Source organism: Scylla paramamosain, chromosome 27 (genome assembly GCF_035594125.1).
Source record: "Scylla paramamosain isolate STU-SP2022 chromosome 27, ASM3559412v1, whole genome shotgun sequence".
Classification (NCBI taxonomy): Eukaryota; Metazoa; Arthropoda; class Malacostraca; order Decapoda; family Portunidae; genus Scylla; species Scylla paramamosain.
The window spans coordinates 17,576,909-17,604,340 of record NC_087177.1 but is presented as its reverse complement, the minus strand read 5'-3'; the positions used below and the strand labels follow the sequence as shown (position 1 = coordinate 17,604,340).

General features: G+C 37.4%; 1 protein-coding gene across 19 annotated transcripts in view; it reads left to right on the top strand.

Moving 5' to 3' along the window:
• LOC135114296 (uncharacterized) overlaps positions 1–27,432 on the top strand; it is a 165,274-nt gene that overhangs the window by 40,624 nt on the left and 97,218 nt on the right. For 18 of the 19 annotated variants that reach the window (XR_010275483.1, XR_010275488.1, XR_010275485.1 and 15 more), the window contains one exon: positions 12,771–12,881. Coding sequence is in view for 13 of the 19 variants with exons in the window: in XM_064030203.1 (XP_063886273.1) it covers positions 12,771–12,881 (111 nt within the window). In the remaining 6 variants the exon portion in view is untranslated. Of the gene's footprint in view, positions 1–12,770; positions 12,882–22,781 lie in introns of all 19 variants that reach the window. The other variant, XM_064030200.1, reaches the window with a different exon arrangement.

Genomic DNA, 27,432 nt, shown 5'->3' with positions numbered 1-27,432 from the left:
TCAGAAAATAAATTTTTATACAGTGCACATTAAATCTTGCACATGGGCAGTGAATGCCCTAACATTATTTGCAAAGCTTGTTAGCCTGCTTTGTTATATGGATATATAATGTAGCCAGTGTAAATGTATACTTATTACACTTGTATTAGCTTGCAATGCTTTATGTATATAATGTATATATAGTTTATGTAAATGTCTATTTATTATACTTTTCCAGCTTATTGCAGCCAGACACTACAATAATTTGTTTCTGTAAAACTAAAACCATTGGTTTTACCATTTCATATGAATTTCAACTGTTTTCCTTGCAATAACAAATAATTACTTTTGAACTATAAATTTGATTTTGCCTGTTTTGCATTAAAATTGAACTACTAAATGAAACCACTTTAAAAAATGCAGAATTTGGGGAAAATGTTTTGTGGGATACATGTGAGTTGGGTCCCCAGACCAGATCCTGGTAACACTTTTTCATTGTGGTTAAAACTTGCTTATCTAAGTAAGCAGTTATTCATCCATTACAAACCCACTGTAGTATTCATAACATCTACCTGCAGGTTCATAATGGTCTCCCTTCTTCCTCTCTCTCTCTCTCTCTCTCTCTCTCTCTCTCTCTCTCTCTCTCTCTCTCTCTCTCTCTCTCTCTCTCTCTCTCTCTCTCTCTCTCTCTCTCTCTCTCTCTACATTATCTATTGAAATAATAATAATAAAAGTAAAAATAACTGATAATGATAATGATAATGATAATAGTAATAATAATAATTAATAATGATAATGATAATAATAATAATAATAATAATAATAATAATAATAATAATAATAATAATAATAATAACCACATTAATAGTAATAATGTGTGTGTGTGTGTGTGTGTGTTACATGTTATAAAAATGCAGGGTGCAACCCCAACCTTGATGAAAGGCGAAGCCACCACTCCTGTCAGTAGATACTATCAAGCTTCCATAATGATATTAAGGAAAACTAAGCCTACCGTGTGGTGTTTACTAAACGTTGCTGCTAGTCAAGAACATGATTGAATTACCAGTTCAAAGGAAATCACTACTCTCCTTGTTTCCCCGCACTCTGTTGTTACTCAGCCAAGTTTTACTTTGTCACTCATCAGCACCTGCATATTTTGGTACTGTTACGTGTCATAAACCAATAAAATAACAAAATATTCTGATTCTAAGACAGTGGCTGATAATTCAATGCCAGCAACATTGCAGGAACAATAGGGAGTTGAAGAAATAGGAAAGAAAATGTTTACTCACTTTAATTGTTTATTTATTTGTTTTTTCATATTTTATGCATAGTGTTCTGTAACCAGTGTATGCTCTAGAGATACAGCAATGTTTTTTTTTAACTTGATGGTAGGTTCAGTTTTCCTAATCATCATCTGGTAGATTGATGAAACCAGACATAACCATGTGATGTTCACCTTCCTCTCTTCTTCTGCATAATATCATTCAAGGGTGGCTGCCATGGCTGTTGCACAGTGTGTGTGCATATGCGTGTATGTGTGTGTGTGTGTGTGTGTGTGTGTGTGTGTGTGTGTGTGTGTGTGTGTGTGTGTGTGTGTGTGTGTGTGTGTGTATATGTGCAAAATGGTGCTGTACAACATGTTGGGGCCTTTTGCTGTGAGGTGATCCATAGAATATTGTTCATCTGGTGATGTTTACTTGCACTTAATGCATGACTCCCCTGTTGAGAAGAGCGAAAATCTAGGAAAGCTGCAGACAATAGGGTTAAGCTAGATTCTTGGCACCTAGGTGGGTTTGTTAAGCTTGCAGCCAATTGGTTGGACCACTCTCTCACTAGCACTCACGTCAAGCCACATTTTGCATGCTTGAGTAAGAAAATGTTTCTATATTATTTCCCATAACTCACTTCATACATGAGATAGCCAGTTTTAGTTGACACCATCAGACTCAGCAGTAACTGTAGAATCAAGCTGTATATTAAGAACTTAACAAAACAAAAAGTAAAATAGTATTAAGATGAGTTGAACTGTGAAGATGTTAAAAAATAATGTTTATAACTTGTTTTACTTATGCTCGCTATTTTCAACTGTTATTCATTGTATGCTGAAATATAACATTACATTACATAGAAAAAACTCAGGTGAACATGACAGTGTGATCAAAATGCAGATAAAGCTCCACATATTGAAAGGACAGTGTCATTTATAGCAACATGTCACTCGCCACAACCATCATGGTGGTGCAACACTTATCATGGTGTGTGGAGGCAGAGTGAAGTTAGACACCAAACAAATGGGACAGTTCTTATAAAAAAGTCATGAATAGTACTCACAATTATTGAACTCATGGTTATGAAAATTCATAATTTTCTTTCAAAAGGATTGTGGGATTTCATATCCTCTTTCATAGTTGTGAGTGACTTAGTTATGGTTGACTGAAACTTGTATGTAAAATACTTGTTTATTGATACGAAAAAGGGCTTGGAAAGATGAAAACATAATATTTTAGCATATATTTTTTGGGGTGGCAGTTATATAATCTCTTGTAAATTAAGATGTCATGCCTCAAAATTGCCGAAGTTAAGTAGGATTATGCCTGCTATGGGTAAAAATAAACTTCCTCAAAACTGTAGATTAATTAATGGTCAGCATAATGTTATATCTGAAGGATTGTCCTCTTTCTTTTTTTTTAGTATCTTTGCTTATCCTACAATTTATTTTTTCTTCCACAGTATTGTAATGTTACAGCAAAAGATTGCCTTAGTCCTCTTTAAAGCCTAATTTGGTTTGGGAGGCTGCATTATGTTGGTAAATAAAAATAAATAAATAAGAAATAAAATAAAAGCCTATCAAAAGAATTGTGCAATGAAAATATGGAACTTTTCTTCAGAAAAGCAAAGGTATTTCATGTAATGGAGGCTGTTATACTACACTTCCTCAACAATTTTTTATTACAAGTTTCAATGAAATTTATTCATAAAAGCTGAGATATTGTGAGACAAATTTTGCCCAACAATCTTTCAATCCCAGCTTACCCATAAATGGTATATATTATATATATATATATATATATATATATATATATATATATATATATATATATATATATATATATATATATATATATATACTTACATGCACAATTCTGGAAGGTTCCTGCAGTGTCACTGGCTTGATGTGATTGCTAGTGAGAGAGCAGTGCTGCCAATCGGCTGTGAGCTTACAAACTCACCTAGGTGCCAAGAATCTAGCTTAAGTGAACAGACTGTAGTGAGTAATATCTTGTCAAGCAGGAGGGGACCAGGTGCCAATTTGACCTGAACATGATAATAAACACTGGTTTACTTTTGGTTGTCATTTTTCTCATATTATTTTTAAAATTTTACTGAAAAAAAGCCAAAGCATGCAATGATACACTATTCTCAGAAGAAAATGGTATCAGGCCAAATTTCTCCTGAGTCCAAATTTCTTCCAGGTGATGCCACTGCACATGTGCACCATAAGGTGACAGCATCAAAACATCACCCAGGTGTTTTATATATTTTTTATTTATTATTGGTTACTTTTTGAGGTTTTGTTGTCAAATCACTATTGCTGCCTTGTATGTGGATATGTTAGGGTAAGAATGAAGCAAATAAACAAGAGCAGTGAGTGATAGCAAAGCACCAAAATCTTCTCCCTGTGCAAGTGTCAAGTCCTACCATCATGTTATGTATTTTATGCATTATCAGCATCATCATGGAGTTTTATTGGCAAATTAATAATGCAGTACAATTTGTCGGAATTGCAGTCTTATAGGAGTTGAAATCATGGTAATTACATATATCATTAATATTAAGAAATTCATACATTGTGTTAATCATATCCAAGCCAGTATTGTCATTATCATGGTTGCTTTCATCTTCAGTGTCATTAGAAAGTGTTTGAAGAAGGCTTACATTGTTGGAATACATATTTAAGGAGAGAGAGAAAAAACGTAAATAATTGAAAAATTACTAAATAAAAATAAATAAAATTAATAAAAAATACAACAGGAGAGAAAATTTAAGAGATATAGCTTATGTGAGGCTTACCAGGTATCTATTATGTTAAAGGCATAATAAAATTTTTTAGTAAATTTAAAGTTAGAATGAGAAAGTAAAATTAGAGCATAACCAATTCAGGGCTGGTTGCGAAAACATACACTGTCTCTAAAGAACATTGGAGTGTTAGTAAAGTAAAGTTTGCAACAGTGCGAGAAAGAACAGTGTGTGGAGTTAAGATAGATATAATATTTAAGAATTTATTAAAGATATAGGGGTAGAAAGTAAAAAAATAAGGGTTCTGAGGTAATTAGGAGTCATAGATGTGAAGGAAGCAATTATAGATTAGAAATAGAAGGAAGAAAATTATGACAATTTAGTATTGTGAGGAAAGAGGTTATAAAGTGAAAGTGAAAGTAGGGCATTTTCAGTGTTACAAGAATTTTTGCTCATAGTTTGCAGCATTCAGTATTTATGACTGGCTCAAAATAGGATATTTATCTAAGAAAGTCTTTAAAGAACTTTCATTGGTTATTATGTGTTTCTGTTGTGATGTTTTAAGTTTGACATAAATCTTCTGTCTCTAGTGTAACATTGCTGGAAGATATTCCAGTGTGTTTTACTGCCTGCTAGAATAGTTGTGTAGATGCTGTGGCATTTTTGTGTATGGCATTCATTGATATAGAAGTTAGGTTTTACTGCTACACAGGCATGCATCCATAATCTCAGTTTTTCTTGGTCTGTTTAACAATTTAGCAATTATTGGTCTAGTTTTGTTTTGTTGTTTTGGTCCTAGTCTGTGTGAAGTGCTTATGTCAGTGAAACCCGTATTTATGTGCAGGTTATCTTTGATGGCCCTAGTTACCACATAAGCTGTGTTTTCCATGTCATGTTCTTTTGGTAATATAGGATCACTAGTTATAATAGTTTCCCTTCTTTCATATTGTCTAACATCATCTAGTTGTTCTTCAAGGTTGTAAACTTTGTTGTCAAGAGAGTTAACTTTACTTTCTGGTTGTTTTATTGTGTTATCTTTTCCTTGTTTATAAAAGTCAAAACCTTGACAATAGTGCTGACTGTTGCCTTGCCTTCCTGAGAGGGATGCAAGGTCACTAGATACAAGATCCATGATATCAGGGGTTGAGACAAATTCTATGGTTATTGCCTGGTCTGACCCTGTTGTTCCCTGTCCCCACGTGGCCAGACTGGCCTCCTCAGCTCCCACGCCAAAAGTAGTGCTTCCTTTAGTTAGCACCATTTCACAGTTTAGGCATGAAGATGGCAATATACATGTGAAAATAAATGGTAAAATTAAGTGGGAATAACAAGGGTTAGGGCAAGGAAGCAAGGTTGGAAAAAACCTGGGTTTAAAAAAAACACTGGGATTTTTGGGGTTTTATTGTTTTTTAGAGGGTCATTGTTTCTTTCATTTTTATTTATTATCTTTTTTATTCCTCATATTTATATGTTAATCAGTTTAAATAAGCAATTAAAAGGTTATATAGAGTGAAACAAAAGGTTTGAATTTTTTTTTCCATATACAAGGGGTACTGACCAAGAACAACAAAATATAATAATAAAAAAAAGACCCACTGAGGTGCTGGTCCCCGAACAGGGTCGAAAGTGGTAGTCAGAAATTACAGGGTATGTGTCTTGAAACCTCCCTCTTGAAAGAGTTCAAGTTATAGGAAGGTGGAAATACAGAAGCAGGCAGGGAGTTTCAGAGTGTACCAGAGAAAGGGATGAATGATTGAGAATACTGGTTAACTCTTGCATGACAGAAGTGGACAGAATAGGGATAAAAGAAAGAAGGAAGTCTTGTACAACAATGCCATGGGAGGAGGGGAGGCATGCAGTTAGCAAGATCAAAATAGCAGTTGGCATGAAAATAGCAGAAGATAGCAAGAGATGCAACATTGCAGCAATGAGAGAGAAGCTGTAGACAGTCAGTTAGAGGAGAGGAGTTGATAAGACAAGAAGCTTTTCATCCCACCCTGTCTAAAAGGGCAGTATGAGTGGAACCTCTCCCATACAAGTGAAGTATACTCCATACATGAACAGGTAAGACCCCTGAACAGAGCAGCTGGGAGGATGAGTAAAACTGGCATAGACAATTCAGAATGCCTAAGTTCATAAAATATGTTTTAGCTAGAGACGAGATGTAAACTTTCCAGTTTAGATTATAAGTTGAGGATGGACTGAAAATGTTCAGTGTAGAAGAGAGGGGACAGTTGAGTGTCATTGAAGAAGAAGGGATAGTTGTCTGGAAGGATGTGTCGAGTTGATAGATGGAGGAATTGAGTTTTTGAGGCATTCAACAATACTAAGTTTGCTCTGCCCCTATCAGAAATTTTAGAGATTAGAGGTCATATGTTCTGTGGGTTCTCTGCAAGAAATGCTTATTTCCTGAAGGGATGGGCATCTATGAAAAGATATGGGAAAGTACAGGGTGGTATCATCAGTGTAGGAGTGGAAGTTTGGTTTAGAAGATCATTGATGAATAATAGGAAGAGAGTAGGTGACAGGACAGAACCCTGAGGAATACCACTATTAATAGATTTATGAGAAGAACAGTGACCATCTACCACAGTAGCAGTAGAACAGTCAGAAAGGAAACTTGAGATGAAATTACAGAGAGAGAGATAGTAACTGTAGGAGGGCAATTTAGAAATCAAAGCTTTGTGCCAGATTCTATTAAAAGCTTTTGATATTTCTAAGGCAACAACAAAATTTACCAAAATCCCTAAAAGAGGATGACCAGGACTCGTAAGGAAAACCAAAAGATCACCTTGACTAAACCCATACTGGCAATCAGATAGAAGGTTGTGAAGTGATAGATGTTTAAGAATCTTCCAATTAGGGTTAGATTCAAAACTTTAGAGAAGCAGGAAATTAAAGCAGTAGGACAGTAGTTTAAGGGATTAGAATGGTCACCCTTTTTAGGAACAGGCTGAATTTAGGCAAACTTCCAGCTAGAAGGAAAGGTAGATGTTGATAGACAGAGCTGGAAGAGTTTGACTAGGCAAGGTGCAAGCACAGGCACAGTTTCAGAGAAAAATAGGAGGGATCCCATCAGGTCCATAAGTCTTCCAAGGGTTTAGGCCAGCGAGGGCATGGAAAACATCACAGCAAAGAATTTTAATGGGTAGCATGAAGTAGTCAGAGGGTGGAGGAGAGGGAGGAACAAGACCTGAATCGTCCAAGGTAGAGTTTTTAGCAAAGGTTTGAGTGAAGAGTTTAGATTTAGAAGTAGGTAAGATGGCAGTGGTACTATCAGGTTGAAATAAAGGAAGGAAAGATGAAGAAGTAAAGTTATTGAAGATGTTTTTGGCTAGGTCCTAGAAGTCACAAGGAGAGTTAGATCTTGAAAGATTTTGACACTTTCCATTAAAGAAGAAGAGACACTTGTTTAGGTCATACTGATACAGGTTGGTCTGGTAGGACAAACCCTTGGTTAACTTGTATTATACAGGAAATTAACATGTCAAGCTTGACTACTTTTACATTTTTTATGTATATGTACATATACATTTATTTATTTATTTATTTATTTATTTATTTTATATAGGAGGGACACTGACCAAGGACAACAAAAATCCGATAAAAAAAAAATGCCCACTGAAATTCCAGTCCCATAAAAGTGTCTAAAGCGGTAGTCAAAAATTGAAGGATAAGTGTCTTGAAACCTCCCTCTTGAAGGAATTCAAGTCATAGGAATGTGGAAATACAGAAGCAGGCAGGGAGTTCCAGAGTTTACCAGAGAAAGGGATGAATGATTGAGAATACTGGTTAACTCTTGCATTAGAGAGGTGGACAGAATAGGGGTGAGAGAAAGAAGAAAGTCTTGTGCAGCTAGGCTGCGGGAGGAGGGGAGGCATGCAGTTAGCAAGATCAGAAGAGCAGATAGCATGAAAATAGCAGTAGAAGACAGCTAGAGATGCAACATTGCGATGATGAGAGAGAGGCTGAAGAAAGTCAGTTGGAGGAGAGGAGTTGATGAGATGAAAAGCTTTTGATTCCACCCTGTCTAGAAGAGCAGTATGAGTGGAAACCCCCCAGACATGTGAAGCATACTCCATACATGGATGGATAAGGCCCTTGTACAGAGTTAGCAGCTGGGTGGGGGGTGAGAAAGACTGGCAGAGACGTCTCAGAATGCCTAACTTTATAGAAGCTGTTTTAGCTAGAGATGAGATGAGATGAGATGAGATGAGATTTATCAATACTGCATAAAACAAAATTTTGATATATAATTTTTTTATTTTTATTTTTTTTTTGCGGCGGGAGGGGAGGAGTGTTGGTTTTTTAATGCCAACAAAGCAAGGAAGTGGTAAGCCTGGGTTTCTCTATGTTCACAGGTGGTAAAATAACAGATCAGCAGCAGACAGGAAGACCTATTTTATCCTTATTCTTTCTTCACATGAGCAGTAAATGCCCTGCTTTATGTTAGATTTAGATCAGGGTTATTCCTGGAGCAGCCTGTGTTATACCTAGCTACTAGGTTTCTGATAATACGTAGAAATTTTGGATTATATCAGAGCTCTCTCTCTCTCTCTCTCTCTCTCTCTCTCTCTCTCTCTCTCTCTCTCTCTCTCTCTCTCTCTCTCTCTCTCTCTCTCTCTCTCTCTCTCTCTCTCTCTCTCTCTCTCTCTCTCATAGCTGAAAATTATTTTTTTGAGTGTATTTTCATATGAAATAAGCAAATTTGACATCTATTTCCTTCATCAGTTTTCTCTTCATTTACTGGACATTGGTATGGAAAATGGTATTGTACAGTATTACATACATGTACAAAATGTGTGGTTAATAATGAGGTGCATGTAACATGACCTCACCTGAAAAAGAATTTTACTCAGGGAAATTTTGTTTTTTGTGTAAGTAGAAAAAAATCATCTTAGAAAAGAAAATAAGTACAATAAAGGAGTACTATAACCAAAAATGAACAAACATCTAAATCTGGGACAAACACCTTTGATGTGTCTTACATCCAAGTTAAACTGCTGAAGGAACAAGCTCCAGTTTTAAACTTTCCAAGTACTTTAAGGGGTAATGATCAGTGTAAACCTTAATATATGAACCATATGGAAGTACATAAACTAAAAAATGTTTCAAAGCAAGGATAAGGGCTAAAAGTTCCCTTACAGTAATTTGGTAATTCTTCTAAGAATTAGAAAACTTTTTACTGAACTAGCTAACAGCATGCTCTATTCTGTAATTGTTCTCTTGCAGTAGTGCAGCACCAGCACCTATATTGCTGGCATTAGCTACTATGGCAAATAGTTTGTTTAAATTTGGTGCAACAATCACTGGGAAATTCATCAAGCTCTCTTTAGCCACAGCAAAATTTTTCTCCTAAACATCACAGAAATCTCTGCAGCTCACATCTATTACCAGGTGTTTGATAGTTTTGATGGCCTCAACATTTGCATCAGGTGGGTGCACATTATTGTAATCCACAATATACCCAAGATATTGAACATCTGCACAAATGAAGTCACATTTTTTAGATTTATTACTAGATGAGCACTTGAGAGCCTGGATAGTAACATATCCTCTTCCTTCAAATGCTCCTCCAAACTATCATTAATTACTACATCACATCTTTGAAAAGTGGCTGGGGTGTTTTTTCATACTGTATGGCATTGCGTTATACTGATAGGTATTTCTGTCTGCCACAAAACATGATATCTCTCTAGCTTGATCAATTAGGATACAATTACCAATGGAGATGCATGGTCTAGTAAAGATGCACTTTTTGCAAAAAAAAAAAAGAAAAGGCCATGCACAAAAATTAAGTCAGGTTGACATTAAAAAATCTAACAATCAATAATCCATTTCCTTCAGATCTCCAGCATAAATTTTGAAGTGCATTTCCAAACTTACCATACTGGTGTGCCACTGTTTTCTGGAGGCACTGTTTGTGTTTTGGTGGTGCTTTACTCTAGAATCAGCCATTGGGTTTTGCTTGCATCTACTAACTGGCATTCCTGCTTGTTCCTTCTCATTTAGTAATTTACTTGCTGCTGTATAGCCCCATTATGGATTCAGCAAAGAAGAGAGGTGGCATAAAACATAAACATCATGTGTTGTTGATCACAGAGAAAGTGGAAGTGCTTAAAAAAAATTAATAGCAGCGTGTCTTTGTAAATCATTTGTGAAACATATGACATTGGACTGTACAGGTAGTTGTTTTCTGTTAAATATGTACAGCATATATAACCATAACAAAATCCAGCATTTTTGAAAATCCAACACTCCTGAGATCCAGAGATTGCCAGATTCTTTAATGTCAACCTGTATATGTAAGGAAAACAAATACATAAAAATACCTCTTTTTATTAGTGATATCCTTGTGCACTACCAACATTATAGGATACATACTTTTATCTGAAGAAAAATATAGTAAATGAGAGTATTTTGGGGGGAGATCTCTTAATTGAAACCTAAGGAAGCAATTTTTTTTCAATCTTCAACTTCTCCCATTTCTTTAACTCCAATGTTTTTTCTTATGTTGGAATGAGCATGTCTTGAACTACTCCTGCATGATTTTGTGTCATCTCCATGAATGATTGCTTGGAAAAGTGGATGCATTCGCACTGGGCCATCATAAGACTGAAAGCCAATGAAGATCTATTTTTTTCAAAATAGGTTCAGAAGGGTATAATCCACATGATTGGCCAACCCTAATCTTGCCCCACCATTTTCTATATATGTAGAGTTGAGTTTTCATTGAAAGTAATGGAGTTTACTTTGAATTGAAGCCTGACTTGACCCAATAGAGATGCATGTGTGGGATCCCAAAGGAGACGTGTGTCTAGTTATGGTGGTGTGTCTTCTTTGGTTGGTTAAGTGCTATTTATTAAAGTTATCTTTCCTTTTTGTAATATTTTTCTCTATTTTTTTTTTCAGTTTGTGCCTTATCAATACATGTAAATGCCCTTCCAATTCAAGGAGTCTAAAGCTGGCACAGCTTGCAGGCTTAAAATAAGCCATGTACTTTTTTCCATGTATTTATTTTTTATTCTTTTTATTTTTGTTGTATTTTTACAAAGAATTTAATTTCAATGTATGAGGGGAAATTAAGCCTAATAACACTTTGGCCAATTTAATTAGTTATTTTTACTAAATTTTTATTGCATAGTGGACAATAACTGCACTGTGTATTTTCTAATGAAGTGTGGACTTTTGTGTTTTCACAAGTTATATTGCTCCAGTACTCAATATAGTGATGAAAATAATAGATTTTTAAGTTATAAAGCTGAAAGCATTTGTGAACACTGCACTTACTGAATTCTTGTTGCACTACTGCTACTGTAGTCTTTAAGTGGTATAAGGGTTCTAACAAGGGGGATGTAAGCAAAATTCTTAGGATCAGCAACCAGGATAGAACAAGAAATAATGGTTTCAAGCTTGAAAAATTTGTTTAAGGAAAAGATAGGAGGAAATTGGTTCTCAAACAGAGTGGTAGATGAGTGGAATGGATTCAGTAATCATGTTGTTAGTGCTAAGACATTAGGGAGCCTTAAGAGAAGATTAGACGGGTTTATGGATGGGGATGATAGGTGCAAATAGGTAGGTATATTTCATACAGGGACTGCCACGTGTAAGCCTGGTCGCTTCTTGCAGCTTCCCTTATTTCTTATGTTCTTATGTTCTTATGCTACTACTACTTGCTGAACTACTTGTTGCAAAGTGTACTTTACTGACTTTTTTTTTAAAGTGTATAACATCTTTCACCATTTTTTTTTGTCTGTAGATATGTAATGTAAACTTCTTATCAGCATCCATCTACTTTAGTATTATCTTAAATTATAAGTATTATGCAAAATATGCATGAAAAGGATAGTTACACACATTGAAAGAAAAAAAATGCTTGTCACCATTGGCCCAGGGTGCATCTAATAGGGTTTGGCAGTCATGAGAAGATGCACTTGACAATAGACCTATCTCAGAATATTCATGAAATACATCAAAATGTGACATATCTTTTAAAAGTATGACCATTTAGTAATATATCAAGCAAGTTTGAAATTTAAAGAATGAGTGAGTGTGACACAGGAACTTCTCTTCTGAAACCCTAAACCCACTTGCCAATGCCAGTATTTCAGATCAAGTTCTGTTATGTATTTTGATGAGCCATTTCAGTCAATACCGTCAGTCTTTTAGTCTTGGCAAAGGATAAGTGTCTCTTTTTTTGAAGGAATGTACTCTCTTGTAGTCAAAACAGAAGTGGGTGCTACCATCTGGCTTGAGCAGCAGTGTCACAGTCAAATTCCAGAGGCTAACACAGAGAATTATGAGTCTTAGGTGGTGTCCTCTAACCTGTTTTCCTTTTCAGTAATTTTTTTTTTTTTTTTTAATCCTTAAGAACATTTAATATTTTCTTACACATTTCTCTCTAGTAGAATACATTTCTCTATGTATGCCATAATGTGTAGCTCATCAGTTGATGTTCAGTTCAATATTTCAAGTATCACTTGGCACATAGTGGTGAGAATTGTGTTGCCATGGCAACTGCTGCTTCAGATTGCTATCACTCTCTTGCTCTTGTATTTTTGTTCTTGGTATAGCCATGATCAAAGCATTGACAATGTGATACCTAGAAATTGCCCAGGACTGATATTAATGCTGATGCTCCCAAAATCAGCTAATAGCACTGATAGTATGCATCTCTAAGTTTTTCTTGAAAGCATTTCATCTAAACATGAAAATATGCTGCTGTATGGTAATATGTTTTTCTAATTTTTTTCCTCTTTGTTTCTTTCTAGAATCAGTGCATAGAGAAGATACAGCTAACAAAACTTCAGAGATTAAAAAAAGAGGAAGAAGTGCTCAAAAAAGTTTTAAAGAAATACAAAGATGGTCTACATGCTCTCCAGGTCAGTATAGACATTTATTTAGTTTACATTATTTGAAAAGAAATTTAAAATTTGTTTCATGATCATGATAATTAATAAAGGGGATATTAAATTTTGTGATATAACTCATCCCAGAATCATTGAATTTTTTGAGATTGTATGTTGAAAACAATCAATAGTATATACATTATAATACTTTTTTTTTTTTTGTGCTTTGGATTACTATATATTGGGATATCAGTGTATGTGGATTTATGAATGGGGCAGAAATGCAAGTGTCAACAATGCAATGGTGGACATAGGGTTGAGGTGGCTGTCTGGAGGCAAGCAGTGTGGACCAATTTAAGTATACAACACCTCTGTTTGCCTGACTATACAGTCAGCTCCATTATTATAGTCACAAAGTCTGTGCAACTATATTATTGTCACTTTATTAAGGATCTCATAAAACCATGTAAGGAGAATGTCAGCGTTATAGTCACGTGGGCAGAAGATAGACAGGGAGGAACTTAATCTCCTCAGGGAACAAAGGAACTGCTAGTGTGCTTCTGGCATGATTGATAGTCACATAATTTTTCTTTTCCCTCACTGTACAGTATATGATTTTGTACTGTGAGCCCTTGCTCTTTTTTCTTGTTTTGTGAGACCATGCCACATGCTAAACAATTGTCAAGTAAGCAACTTAAGGCCATAACATCCCTTAGCATTGCAGAAAAAATAATAAGGAAATATCCACTATTATTGGTACAGGACTACACATTGTGTAATGCTGGAGTAAGAAAAGTAGGGATGCAGGAGGAGGTGACCCACCACCCCAAAAAAAAGAGGCCAGGGAAGCCACTTAACTTAAGCATAACTTAGAAAGTCCAGAGGACTCTCATAGTTATGCTGAGGCAGGTGGAGGCTGAGCCTCTCATCACAGCTTTAGTCACCAAATGTTGATCTTGTGTTGGGACTGTAAAGGCTACTCAGGGAGCACATCTTACTGTATTTGGCAGCGTATTAGATGCACCTCTGCATAAGATGCACCCATATTTTACAAGAATGTTTTGTGGAAAAAAATTTATGATATGTTTCATCATAAAGTTATTGAAAAATAATTTTGTGTGTGTGTGTGTGTGTGTGTGTGTGTGTGTGTGTTTACCTAGTTATATTGTACAGAGCCAAAGCTCATTTTGTCCTGTCTCCATAACCATATTTATCCAGTTTCTCTTTAAACATGTGTGCACTGTTTGCCACAACCATCTCTTCCTTCAAATAATTCAAGATTTCATTAGTTTGATATATGAAGCTGTATTTCTTGATGTCGCTCGAATTTCTTTATTTTCTTCCCATGCCCCCCCGTCTGTCCCTCTCCCTACTCCATCTGTGGTACCAAGTCATTTCTGTCCCTTCTTTCTATATTGTTTACTAATTTGTACATTGTTATCAGGTCTCCTCTTTTTCTTCTCTCTTGTAGCGTTGGTAATCCTATCTTTTCAAAACTTTCTTCATAGCTTAAGTCTTTCAATTCTGGTACCATCTTTGTCACTATATTCTGTATTCTTTCTAGTTTCCATATATCTTTTTTTTTCTATGTGGAGCTCAAATTACTGCTGCATATTCCAGTTTATGTCATATCATGCTTCTTATAATTTTCTTCATCATTTCTTTATCTAAATAGTTAAACACCACTCTAATGTTTGTTAACCAGCTGTATGTAGAACCGAATATTCCATTTATATGCTTTTCAGGTGATAGCGTGTCCTGGATGATTACTTCCAAATCCTTTTTCTTCGTTACTTTTTGTTATTATTTTTTGTTATTTTATATAACTATTTAGATCCTCTGTCATATCATTTACACATACTTGAAACAATAAGTGCCAACAGAGATTCTTGCAGTACCCAGTACCCCACTTGTCACTCTGAGCCAACTTGAATTAGTGTCTCTGATTACTGTTGTCATTTCCTTCCCTTGTAAATAATCCTCCATCCATCTCAATGTTGCTCCCTTTAGTCCTCCTTCATTCTCTAACTTCCACATAAGACTTCAGTGGGGAACTTTATCAAATGCTTTTTTAAGGTCCAGGTATACCACATCAACTCATCTATCCTTCATTTGCACTCCATCTATTACTCTCGTATAAAAGCTCAGTAGATTTGTGACACAGGATCTCCCTTTCCTGAATTCAAATTGCTTTTCTTTAATTGTCTTTTTATCTTCCAAATATTGCACCCATCCATCTTTAATTACTATTTCACAAAGCTTGCTTACACTATTTGTTAGTGACACTGGTCTGTAATTTAATGGTTCCATTTTATTTCCCCATTTGTATATTGGGACTATGTTAGCTCTTTTCCATTCCCTTGGTACTTTTCCTTCTCTCAACAAGCTGTTCATTATATCCCATATGAGTTCTCTGCATTCTTTTCAATTGTTCTCTGCATTCTTTTAATATCCATCCACTTACTTGATCTGGTCCCATAGCTTTTCTAACATCCAGCTCTTCCATCAGTTTCTTGATTTCTTGTCTTTTTTTACTTGTATCTCCTATATTCCCTCATTCTGTGATACCACTTTTGGTGCCACCAAATCTGTTTTCTTTGTAGACATAGACTGAAAACTCTCATTCAATAGTTCACTCATCTCCTCAGTAGTTTCATAAATTCTTCCTTCTCTTTTTAACTTGTTTATGTCATCCCTATGTTTCATTCTTCCATTTGCATATCTGTAGAAGAGTTTGGGCTCTTCCTTGCATTTTCTTACTATGTCACTTTCAAAATTCCTTTCTTCTTCTCTTATTATACCATATTCATTCTTTGCCTTTCTGTATTCTTCCCTAGTATTTCTGTTCATATTTTTCATCATTTTCCTCCATGCCCTGTCCTTTTTCTTTTTTGCTTCTACACACCTGGCATTATTCCATTCATGCTTTGCAATTTTTACTTTATAACTTGGTACAAACTGTTACACCCCCTCTCTATACTTTCTCAAAAATATCTCATATTTTTCTTGCTCTACCTTACCTTCAAATACTCTTTCCAGTTAATTTTTCGGCCTGAATCGCCTGAAGACATCCTGAGTAAGAGTTACTGCAAATTAATGTGTCATCTATAAAGCTGGTGATAGTGTATCCTTCCTGCCTTAGAGTAGCAAATACTGGCTTCATCAGTTTGGTGAAAAGCCGAGGTCCCTCAGAAATGCCATTAGGGAGGCAGGTGAATTGATAGATAACACCTTGCCATGTAAAACATAAAAATCGTTGTTGCTCATCTGCAACCCTAACAGAATAATAAGCATGCCTGAGATCGACAGAAGCCAAAAAATCACCCTGGTTGATGAGCCTGATGGCCTGTTCAAACTTTACAACTACTGTTAATCAGAGACATGCTCATTAATGAACACTCCATTTCAGTACAGTTGGGGGGCACTCTTAAACAATCCAGACCAAATTTTAACATCAACAGGGTCACATTCCATCGTTACCCTAAGGATCCACGATTATGTGTCTGTAGCACTCTCCTGAGGTACATTGATGTGACTAAAGAGCTTAGACAGGATGAGATGCACACTGATGCCAGGCTCCTCATTAGCTTCATAAAACCCCACAAATCAGTTTCCAAAGACACTATTGCCCGTTGGGTCAGGACCATTCTCCGCATGTCCGGCATAGACATCTCAAAGTTTTCCGCTGGTAGTGTGCGGCCAGCAGCAGCTTCAAAAGCTGGAGTGGCGGCTGTCCCTGTCGCATGCATTATGGCTAAGGCGGGCTGGTCTAGGGAATCTACCTTTGCGAAATATTATAATAAGAACATTGTGGCTGCTTCTGACCTCTTTCAGGATGCAGTGCTAGAATAAGACATGATTTGGGTTTGTTGCTGCACTCCAGTGTTGCAGTACACGGATATTTTAAGTATTTAGTATCTAGTACCTTAGGTTTACCTTATGATGTGAACTGTTACCATATTTCAACATTGTTTGTAGATTGGATTAAGTTGGATGCAATGTACCTTATTTTATACACCAATTGTATGATTGTCTCATGTACAAGATCCTTCCATGGAATAATAGTTATAGTACTGTTTCTTGTGGGGTATTTCCTTTTCCTCTCTACTATTGCATCCTCCCTCGTCATCCACATGGCTTCAAAGCCTCATGGGAAATGTCCGCCCAGCGGATAGGTGATTTTGCCGAAGTAAAATTAACAAAGTACACGAGACTTACCGTAGGTCAGTTGAAGTGTACTTCTAATTTTTCGAGGCAAATCACCTCTGCTGGTGCAGAGATTTCACATGCCCTCCTCTCCCTCCCTACCTTAAGCTCTACAGGTTACTTAATTTCCTAATTGGTTCATCATGTGGATGTCGAGTCCTTGCTTTAAAGTCTGCCGGCAGCGCGTGACGCACTCTCTCTCTCATGTGAAATCTCCGCACCAGCAGAGGTGATTTGCCTCGAAAAATTAGAAGTACACTTCAACTGACCTACGGTAAGTCTCGTGTACTTTGTTAATTTTTCCATAAAGTTTATTAAGCTCTGCAAAATTTGCCTTCTGGCACCCATTTCTAAATTGTTAATTCCTGTGCAACACTGTTTCCTCCTGTAGTATTATTTTTATTGTCACATGATCACTTCTTCCTAGTGGATTCAGACAATGTATACTTGATCTACTTTCTGGGTTTTTTGTAAACATTAAGTCCAAATGTGATGGTTCTTCTCTGCATCTTGTAGGTTCATTCACCCATTGTCTCATTGTGTTCACCATCATGATTTGCATAAGTTCTTTGCTCCATGACTTGATGTTTTCTTTCACTTCCATCTCCCAGTTAATTCCTTTAGTGTTGAAGTCGCCTGCTATGAGCACTTTGTTAGTTTTCCTTATCATTTCCTCTATGCTATTTCTTGTTGCATAGTTTTATATCTGTTTGTCTCCCATGCATTAGTTTTTGGTGGTATGTATGCCACAATAACTTTCCTTTTTTCTCTTCCTTTCATCTTAATCACAACACTCAATATTTCCACCATTCCATCACCATATTCCACTTTCTCAACAACAATATCCTCTTTTACCAGTATCATCACTCCTCCTCCTCCCTTTCCTTTTCTGTCTCTCCTCCATATGCTATAACCTTCCTTTTTGCAGATCTCATCCTTATTTCCTCTTTTATTTTGGTTTCTGTTAAACATACCACATTCGGTTTCTTGTTCTTTAGGTAGTCGTTAAGTTCCAGTAGGCTCAGCACCAAACCATCTATATTTGTATACATAATTTTTAAGCTTCAGCTTGGTGATCTTCTGTGGCATCTTTGTGCCAGCATTTCCTCATTTTCATGTCCACAACTTTCCAAATGAATCTCCTCACTTGTTCCTGTTTTCTCTTCTCGTTATTTGACTGGGCCTCTACTCTCAACTCTTTCAGTTTACTTCTTTCTTCTTCATTCATGTCTCATTTATCCATATTTCCCTCATTCCTTCTACTTTTGCCAATTTTCCTGTTCTTTGTAACACATGTTCCACTGCTGTTTGTGACATGAATCTTATTTTCATTGTTCCATTTTCATCATACTTTCCAATCCTATAAGCCTCCTCAATTTGTTCAATTATCTTCTCTCCGTCCTTTGCCACTTTGCTATAATTTCCTTACCCCTTTTTGCCTCTTCTTTCTCAGTGGCAGTTTTCATGGGTAGGTTCTTCTCCTTGACCCCAAATACAACCACACACATGTTTCTCTTTACCCTGTCTTTCACAAGATTACTTTTTTTCCTTTATTGTTTTAATCATTTGCTTTTCCGTGTTCTTATTGTGTTCCTGTTGCTGTTGCCTTATTATCTCTGTATTCACCTTTTGTTGTTCTCTCTCTTCTTTCCAACTTTTGACTTCCTCTGCCACTAACTCTTACTTTTCCAACCTTAATCTCTCTCTCTTGTAAAGCTTTCTTTAACTCCTCATTCTCTTCCTTGAGTTTCTTGACTTCTTCACAGTTCTTCTTGTTTAAGTCCACTGTTTTTGTCATCTCTTCTCTCCGTTCTTTGTTTTATTTTTTCCTCCATTTCCCTCTTCTTCATCTCTGTTATATCACATGATATCATTTTTACATTATCACCACCCACCTTTCTCTCTTCCTTCCATATCTTTACTATCACTGCTGTTACATATTTATTCTCATATTTTCACATTCTCTTCTTCAGTTTTCCACATTTGTTTATTTGTATGAGCTATGCTGAGGTCCTCATCCCTGAATCCTTCAAAAACATTTACCATGCTGGCTGCCATCTTCCCTGTTGATATCACTGATAATGTTTACCTTTCACTACCCTCCCATTTCACTCTTTCAGCCACTTCCCAATTTACACTTCACTTCCCCTGCAGTCACACATCACACAATTCCCTATTATGGAGACAGGACTCAAGTTCGGCCCTCCTGCACAACCATAACCTAGGTAAATCCTTGGAGTTGCTGTGGATGCTTCTGATCAACTGGGTGGCACATGCACATGTGTGTGTGTGTGTGTGTGTGTGTGTGTGTGTGTGTGTGTGTGTGTGTGTGTGTGTGTGTGTGTGTGTGTGTAATTACCTAGTTGTAATTACCTAGTTGTAACATACAGGAAGAGAGCTATGCTCATGTCCTGTCTCCATATCTACAAATGTCTAATCCTTCCGTAAATTTATGCAGGGTTTTAGCGTTGATGACTTTCGCATCTATTGCATTCCACACTCCAACACACTGTTGTGGCAAGCTGAACTTCTTTACATCCCTCCTGCTGTAGCTTTTTTTTTTTTTTTTCAGTTTCTTTCCATGTCCTTTAATGATCCTGGTATCCCAAATCATCAAGGCTTCATTGTCAATTTTTTCTAAACTTTTTGTAGCTCTATGCACCACAATTAAATCTCCTCTTTCTCTCCTCTGTTCTAAAGTTGTCAATTTTAATGCCTTCAGTCTCTCCATATGACAGTTCCCTTAAATTGGAAGGAAGTTTTGAGGCTGCTCTTTGAATTTTTTCTGATTTTCTTATGTGTTTTTTCAAGTTTGGAGCCATACCAGGGCTGCATACTCCAATCTTGGCCTTATTAGGGTTGTAATCAGTTTCTTAGTCATTTCTCCATTTATATAATTGAAAACTGCCTTGATGTTTCTGAATAGGTAATAAGTTTTGGCTGTGATTTTATTTATTTGCTTTTCAGGTGGCAGGCTATCCACTATGATTACCCAGAGATCTTTTCTTCTGTTTCCTTTTTGATACACTCATTTCCCATTTTGTATATGTATCTTGGTCTTTTCGTGCTTTTCCCAAATTCTACGACACTGCATTTCTTTATGTTAAATTTCATTTCACATTTATGGGATCAATCCTGTATCCTTTCCAGATCTTGCTGTAGGGCCATGCAGTCATCATCTTTCTCTATTTCTCTTAACAGTTTTGCATCATCAGCAAACAAACTCATAAATCTTTCTATTCCTTCCACCATATCATTTACATTTATTGCAAACATGATTGGAGCTAACACATATTCCTGTGGCACACCACTAGTAACTCATTTTCAAGAGGATTTTTTTTCCTTTTACTGTAGTTCTCATTTGTCTGTTATTTAATAATATCTTTGAACCATCTCAGCATACTCCTTTTCAGCCCTCCTATTTCTTCTAGTTTCCACATTAATCTTTTATGTGGCACTTTGTTGAATGCCTTGTTTAGGTCTAAATAAATGCAGTCTACCCATCCATCTCTTTCTTGTACAATGTCTATGACTCTTGAGTAGAAATTTACAAGGTTTGTAGTACAGAATCTTCCTTCTCTAAAGCAAAATTGTTTAGCTTGTCAATATGTTGTTATCTTCAAGATACTTCATCAGTGTTTCTTTTATAATCTTTTCACTATCTTAGCAACCACACTGGTTAGGGACACTGATCTGTAATTTAATGAATCTTTATCATTTTCACCCTTAAATATTGGCACAATGTCTGCTTTTTTCCAGTCAGTGGGAACTACACCTCCTTCGAAGGAGCTTGTAAGAACAGCATGGATTTTGTCAGCTAACTGTTCACTGCATTCTTTTAGTATCCAGTTTGATATTCCATCTGGCCCCATAGCTTTACTTTTGTCCAGTTTTTCCATTATCTTTTTTACCTCTTCCACAGGCACTTCCATACTGTGCATCCTGATCCCTTCTGTTTCTGTCCTTTGCTCCACAAATTCACTTTCACTTGTGAAGACTTACTGGAAACAGTTGTTCATTATTTTGGCTATCTGTTCCATGTCATAGAAAGGTGGAAATACAAAAGCATGCAGGAAGTTCCAGAGTTTACCAGAGAAAGGGATGAATGATTGAGAATATTGGCTAACTCTTGAATTTAGAGAGGTGGACAGAGAAAGAAGAAAGTCTTGTGCAGCCAAGCCACAGGATGAGGGGAGGTTTGCATTTAGCAAGATCAGAAGAGCAGTTAGCATGAAAATTGTGGCAAAAGATAGCAAGAGATGCAGCATTGCAGCAGTGAGAAAGGCTGAAGACAGTCAGTTAGAGGAAAGTTGATGAGACGAAAAGCTTTTGATTCCATCCTGTCTAGAAGAACGATATGAGTTGAACTCCACCCCCTCAAGACATTTGAACCATGCTCCATACACAGAAGGCCTCTGTACAGAGTTAGCAGCTGGAAGGGCGAGAAAACTGGCAGACATGTCTCAGAATGCCTAACTTCATGGAAGCAATTTAAGCTAGAAATGAGATGTGAACTTTCCAGTTTAGATTATAAAGAAAGGACTGACTGAGGATGTTCAGTGTAGAAAAGGGAGACAGTTAAGTGTCACTGAAGAAGAGGGGATAGTTGTCTGGAAGGTTGTGTCCATTTGAAAGATGGAGGAATTGAGTTTTTAACCCTTTCCTTCCGGCAATTGTATATATATGATTGCAAAAATGCGTCCGTAGCAACGGCGATCATACCCGTAATCAAGAATTTTCGCGCCTCAATTTTGAGCTCCAAGCGTGGTTTCTCGAGTCAGATGGTGTGAGTGGAAGTGTCTGGCATGTTTCCACATGTAGTGTTGTCACTAGCTCTGGAAATTTAGCGGTAACTAAGCAATTTTCCCTTTCTCCGGGCGACACTTAGCAACCCCAGCAACCCGCCGGGTGGAAAGCACTCGCCGGGTGGAAAGCACCATGATAAGTGCGAAGAGACATCCTGATAAGAGTGAAGGATCTCAGATCATAACTCACCATGGAGCAGGACAGAACATATGTATTTAGCAGTGCTTCTGAGTTTGAAGACAGTGACAGTGAATATTTAGAAGAAGAAACTGAAGAAAGCAAAGACATTAGTGAGGACTTGGAAAATAATTTACAGGATCCACCTGTTTTTATCAGAACAGAGAGATGATACCTATCATTCTTTCATGTTAATTTTTTTTCATTATCTTCGATTTTATAATAAAAATGGTAGAAGGTAACTTGTCAGAGAGAGAGAGAGAGAGAGAGATAATGTTATTTGCCTGAAACGATATGAAAAAGGGATGAAATCTCTCTCTCTCTCTCTCTCTCTCTCTCTCTCTCTCTCTCTCTCTCTCTCTCTCTCTCTCTCTCTCTCTCTCTCTCTCTCTCTCTCTCTCTCTCTCTCTCTCTCTCTCATTGGAAGTGTGCAATTTCCCCTCCAAGATGAGAGAGAGAGAGAGAGAGAGAGAGAAAGAGTGTGTGTGTGTGTATGTGTGTGTGTGTGTGTGTGTGTGTGTGTGTGTGTGTGTGTGTGTGTGTGTGTGTGTGTGTGTGTGTGTGTGTGCACGGTGTCATCACTCTCCGGGCTGTTTCTGGATGACGGATCACACAGCGGGAGGAGGAGGAATCCTTTATAAGGCATAAACTGAACTTTCAGAGGTCACATCGAGCTACAAAGTACATCATTGTATTCAGAATAACAAAGAGAAAATAAATATTAATATTCAAACAATTTTCTAGGGAGCCGCCGTGGTACAGTGGTCCCGCGTGCGCTTTGGGGGCCAAGTGGTCATCAGGCGCACGGGTTCGAATCCTGGCTACGGTCCGAGGGTAGGAAGGGCATCCACTCGGGGTAACGGTTCCCAAATGCCAAATCCAAAAGTCCTTCATCAGGAGGCACTGTCTCAGCCCTAACAGACTAGGGAAAACTAGACGTTAAAAAAAAAAAAAAAAAGAAAAAAAAAATTCAAACAATTTTCTGACAATTTCTAGGTTTACCATTTTTAGCTGTCATACAAAATGGGAAAATAATTTAAGCGCCGGAAGGAAAGGGGTAAGGCATTGAACAATACTAAGTTTGCTCTGCCCCAATCAGAAATTTTAGAGAGATTGGAAGTCAGGCGTTCTGTTGCTTCCCGGCGTGAACTTCCGGAAGGGTTGGACGTTTACAAAAAGACGTGGAAAAGTGCAGGGTGGTATCATCAGCATAGGAGTGGATAGGACAAGAAGTTTAGTTCAGAAGATCATTGATGAATAATAGGAAGAAAGTGGGTGATAGGACAGAACCATGAGGAACACCACTGTTAACAGATTTAGGAGAAGAACAATGACTGTCTACCACAGCAGCAATAGAATGATCAGAGGGGAAACTTGAGATGAAGTTGCAGAGAGAAGGATAGAAGCCATAGTAGGGTGGTTTGGAAATAAAAGCTTTGTTCCAGACTCTATCAAAAGCTTTTGCTATGTCAAAGGCAACAGCAAAAGTTTCACCCAAAATCTCTGAAAGAGGATGACCAAGACTCAGTAAGGAAAGTTAGATCACCAGTAGAGTGGCCTTGATGAAACCCATACTGGTGATCATATAGAAGTTTGGGAAGTGATAGATGTTTAAGAATCTTCCTGTTGAGGGTAAATAAAAAAATTTCAGGTAGGCAGGAAATTAAAACTTTAGGACTTTAATTTGAGGGATTAGAATGGTCACCCTTTTTTAGGAACAGGTCAAATGTAGGCAAACTTCCAGCAAGAAGGAAAGGTAGATGCTGACACAGAGTTGAAAGAGTTTGACTAGGCAAGGTGCAAGCATGGAGGCACAGTTTTGTGGAGTTTTTGTGTGAACAATAGGAGGTACCTCATCAGGTCCATAAGCTTTTCAAGGGTTTAGGCATGCGAGAGCATGGAAAACATCATTGCAGAGGATTTTGATAGGTAGCATGAACTATTCAGAGGGTGGAGGAGAAGGAGGAACAAGCTCTGAATCATGCAAGGTAGAGTTTTTAGCAGAGGTTTGAGTAAAGAGTTCAGCTTTTGAGAAGATGTGATAGCAGTGGTGCCATCTGGTTGAAATAAAAGGAGGGAAAAGAAGAAGCAAAGGTATTAGTGATGTTTTTAGCTAGGTACCAGAAGTCATTAGGGGAGTTAGATCTTGAAAGATTTTGACACTTTCTATTAATGAAGGAGTTCTTTGGCTAGTTGAAAAACAGACTTGGCATGGTTCCAAGCAGAAATATAAAGTGCATGAGATTCTGGTGATTGAAGGCTCAAGTACCTTTTGTGGGCCACCTCTGTCATGTATAGCATGAGAACAGGTTGTGTTAAACCAAGGTCTGGAAGGTTTAGGTCAAGAAAAAGAGTGAGGAATGTACATTTTCATGCCAGACACTCACTTCTGTTATGCGCTCAGCACACAGAGACAGGTTTCTGACATGGAAGCAGTAGTGCTTCCAAGGAAAATCAGCAAAATATCTCATCAGGTCCCTCCAACTAGCATAGGCAAAACAGAAGAGGCACCTCTGCTTCAGGGGATCCTGAGGAGGGATTAGAGTGATAGGACAAGATACAGATATGAAACTGTGATCGGAGGAGCCCAACAGAGAAGATAGGGTAACAGCATAAGCAGAAGGATTAGAGGTTAGGAAAAGGTCCAGAATTTTGGGTGTATTTCCAAGGCAGTCAGGAATATGAGTAGGGTGTTGCACAATTGCTCTTTGTCATGAAGGATGGCAAATTTAAAGGCTGGCTCACCATGATGGTTGGTAAAGGGAGAGGAAAGCAGAAGCTGGTGGTGAACATTGGAGTCTCCAAGAATGGAGATCTTCGCAAAAGGGAAGAAAGTCAGAATGTGCTCCACTTTGGAAGTTAAGTAGTCAAAGAGTTTCTTATAGTCAGAGAAGTTAGGTGAGAGGTATAGCACAGATAAATTTAGTTTGAGAGTGACTGTAGTCATAGCCAGATGGTGGAAAACTTGAAAGATTCAAGAGCATGGTTACGAGAGCAAGTTAACTTTCTGTGCATATAAACACAGCATCCAGCTTTGGATTGAAAATGAGGATAGGAGGGAACAGAAAAGGGGTTACTCTCAGTTGCCTCAGACACCCGTGTTTCAGTGAGGAAAAGAAGAGGTTTAGAAGAGCTGGTGTTCTACAGACTGAAAATTAGATCTTAGACTGCAAATATTGCAGAAGTTAATGAAGAAAAGTTGAGGGGGGTGTCAAGACACTTTGGATCCATAGCAGGAGAACAGTCCAGCCTAGGAACATTAGTGGTCCCCTCCCCAGACAGGAACTCCAAGGCTGGTGTAAGAGTTGCTTTGATAATTTTTTATTTTTGAGTGGAGGGTGTGTATTTAATTAGGTGCATGTAGTTTTGTGTGAAGGAAGAGAGTTGTCTTTAGAGGGCATGTTGTGACTACCCCCTTGTGTTGTGAGACACAAAGAGAAATGTTCAATGAGGTCACAGCTGGATATAATAATAGATTCACAGTACCCCTTGATCCAGTGCTTTAGACCTTACTGGGAGTAACTATCATTTTGGCAGGTGTGTGTAATTACCTAGTTGTGTCATGCAATAGTTTTTGCTTGCACCACATCCTTATTTAAACAGTTTCATGTATCAACTACTCTTTGTAGAAAACTATTCTTTTTGATATCTCTTCTACAAATTTCCTTTTTCAGCTTCTTTCTTTGTCCTCTAGTGTTTCTCATATCCCACATCACAGTATCATTGCTGTCTAGCAGTGTGTATTTACCCAGTTGTATTTACCTAGTTGTATAGTACAAGGGTTCAAGCAGGGCTCATAGTGTCCTGTCTCCATATCTATATTTATCCAGTATTTCCTTAAATTTAAGGACATTTGCTGCTGTAACAACCTCTTCATTCAGACCATTCCAGATATCCACAGTTCTGTGTGGAAAACTGTACTTCTTGATGTCCCTCAAACACTGACTCTTCCTGATCTTTGAGTGTCTTCTCATCTGTCCAGCTTCATCTTCTTCCAGCAACACCAGGTCCTGCTTGCCTATTTTCTCAATGCAGTTAACTATTTTATACATCGTTATTAGATCTCCTCTCTCTCTTCTATTTTGAAAAGTTGGCAGTCCCATTTCCTTCAACCTCTCCTTGTACATTAGATCTTTCAGCTTCGGTGCCACCCATGTAGCCACCCTCTGAATTCTTTCCAACTTTATGTCTTTCTTCATATGTGGAGACCACACCACTGCTGCATATTCCAGCCTGGGATGTAGTATAGAGACTATAATTTTTTTCATCATAGTCTTATCATGTAATGAAATGCCACCCTAATATTTGTTAACATCCTATACGTCAAGCCAAATATCTCATTTATATGCTGTTCTGGGGTCAGGGTATCTTGAAAAACCACTCCTAGGTATTACTCTCTGCTCTTCATTATTACTTCCTCCCCCATTTTATAGTCCCATGCAGGTCTTCTTTTACTCTTTTCTATTTCCATCACATGGCATTTTTTAGCATTGAATTCCAATTTCCACCTCTTGCTCCACCCATAAATCTTGTCAATAGCTCTTTGCAACTCCATACAATCAACATGGCTCTTTATTACTCTTAACAATTTTGTATCATCAGCAAACAGATTAATATAACTGGTCAAACCCTCCTGCATATCAATGATGTATATTTGGAACATAATGGTTGCTAACACTGATCCCTGTGGTACTCCGCTTGTTACATTACTCCTTCTTGAACAGGTGTCCCTGATCACAGTTCTCATTTCTCTATCCTTTAAGTAGTCCTTCATCCATTTTAGCATTGTCCCTCTCAGTCCTCCTATATGTTCCATCTTTCACATTAGTCTTTTATGCAGAACTTTATCAAAAGCTTTCTTGATGTCCAAGTACACTGCATCTACCCACCCATCTCTGTTTTGTACTTTCTCTATTACTCTTGTATAGAAATTTAGTAAATTTGTCACACATGACCTTCCTTTTTTGAAACCAAAGTGACTTTTTGTTATAACTTCGTTCTCTTCGAAATATTTCACCCACTTTTCCTTGATCACTATTTCACAGATCTTGCCCACAACACTAGTTAGCAGTCTATGATTTAGTGGCTCAGTCCTCTTTCCTCCTTTGTGTATTGGCACTATATTTGCCCTTCCACTGTCTTGGTACTCTTCCCTCTATCAGTGAGCTGCTAATCACATTCCAAATTGGCTCCACCACTTGTTCTCTACATTCCTTTATTGTCCAACCTGACACTCCATCAAGCCTCAATGCTTTCCTGACATTCATTTTCTCTAACAATTTGCCAATTTCATGTTTTTGCAATAAAATTTGCCATAACCACCCCCTGCCACACTTCCCTGTTTGTTTCTGTAAAATCTGCTTCCACATTGAGCACAGATCTGAAACTCTCATTC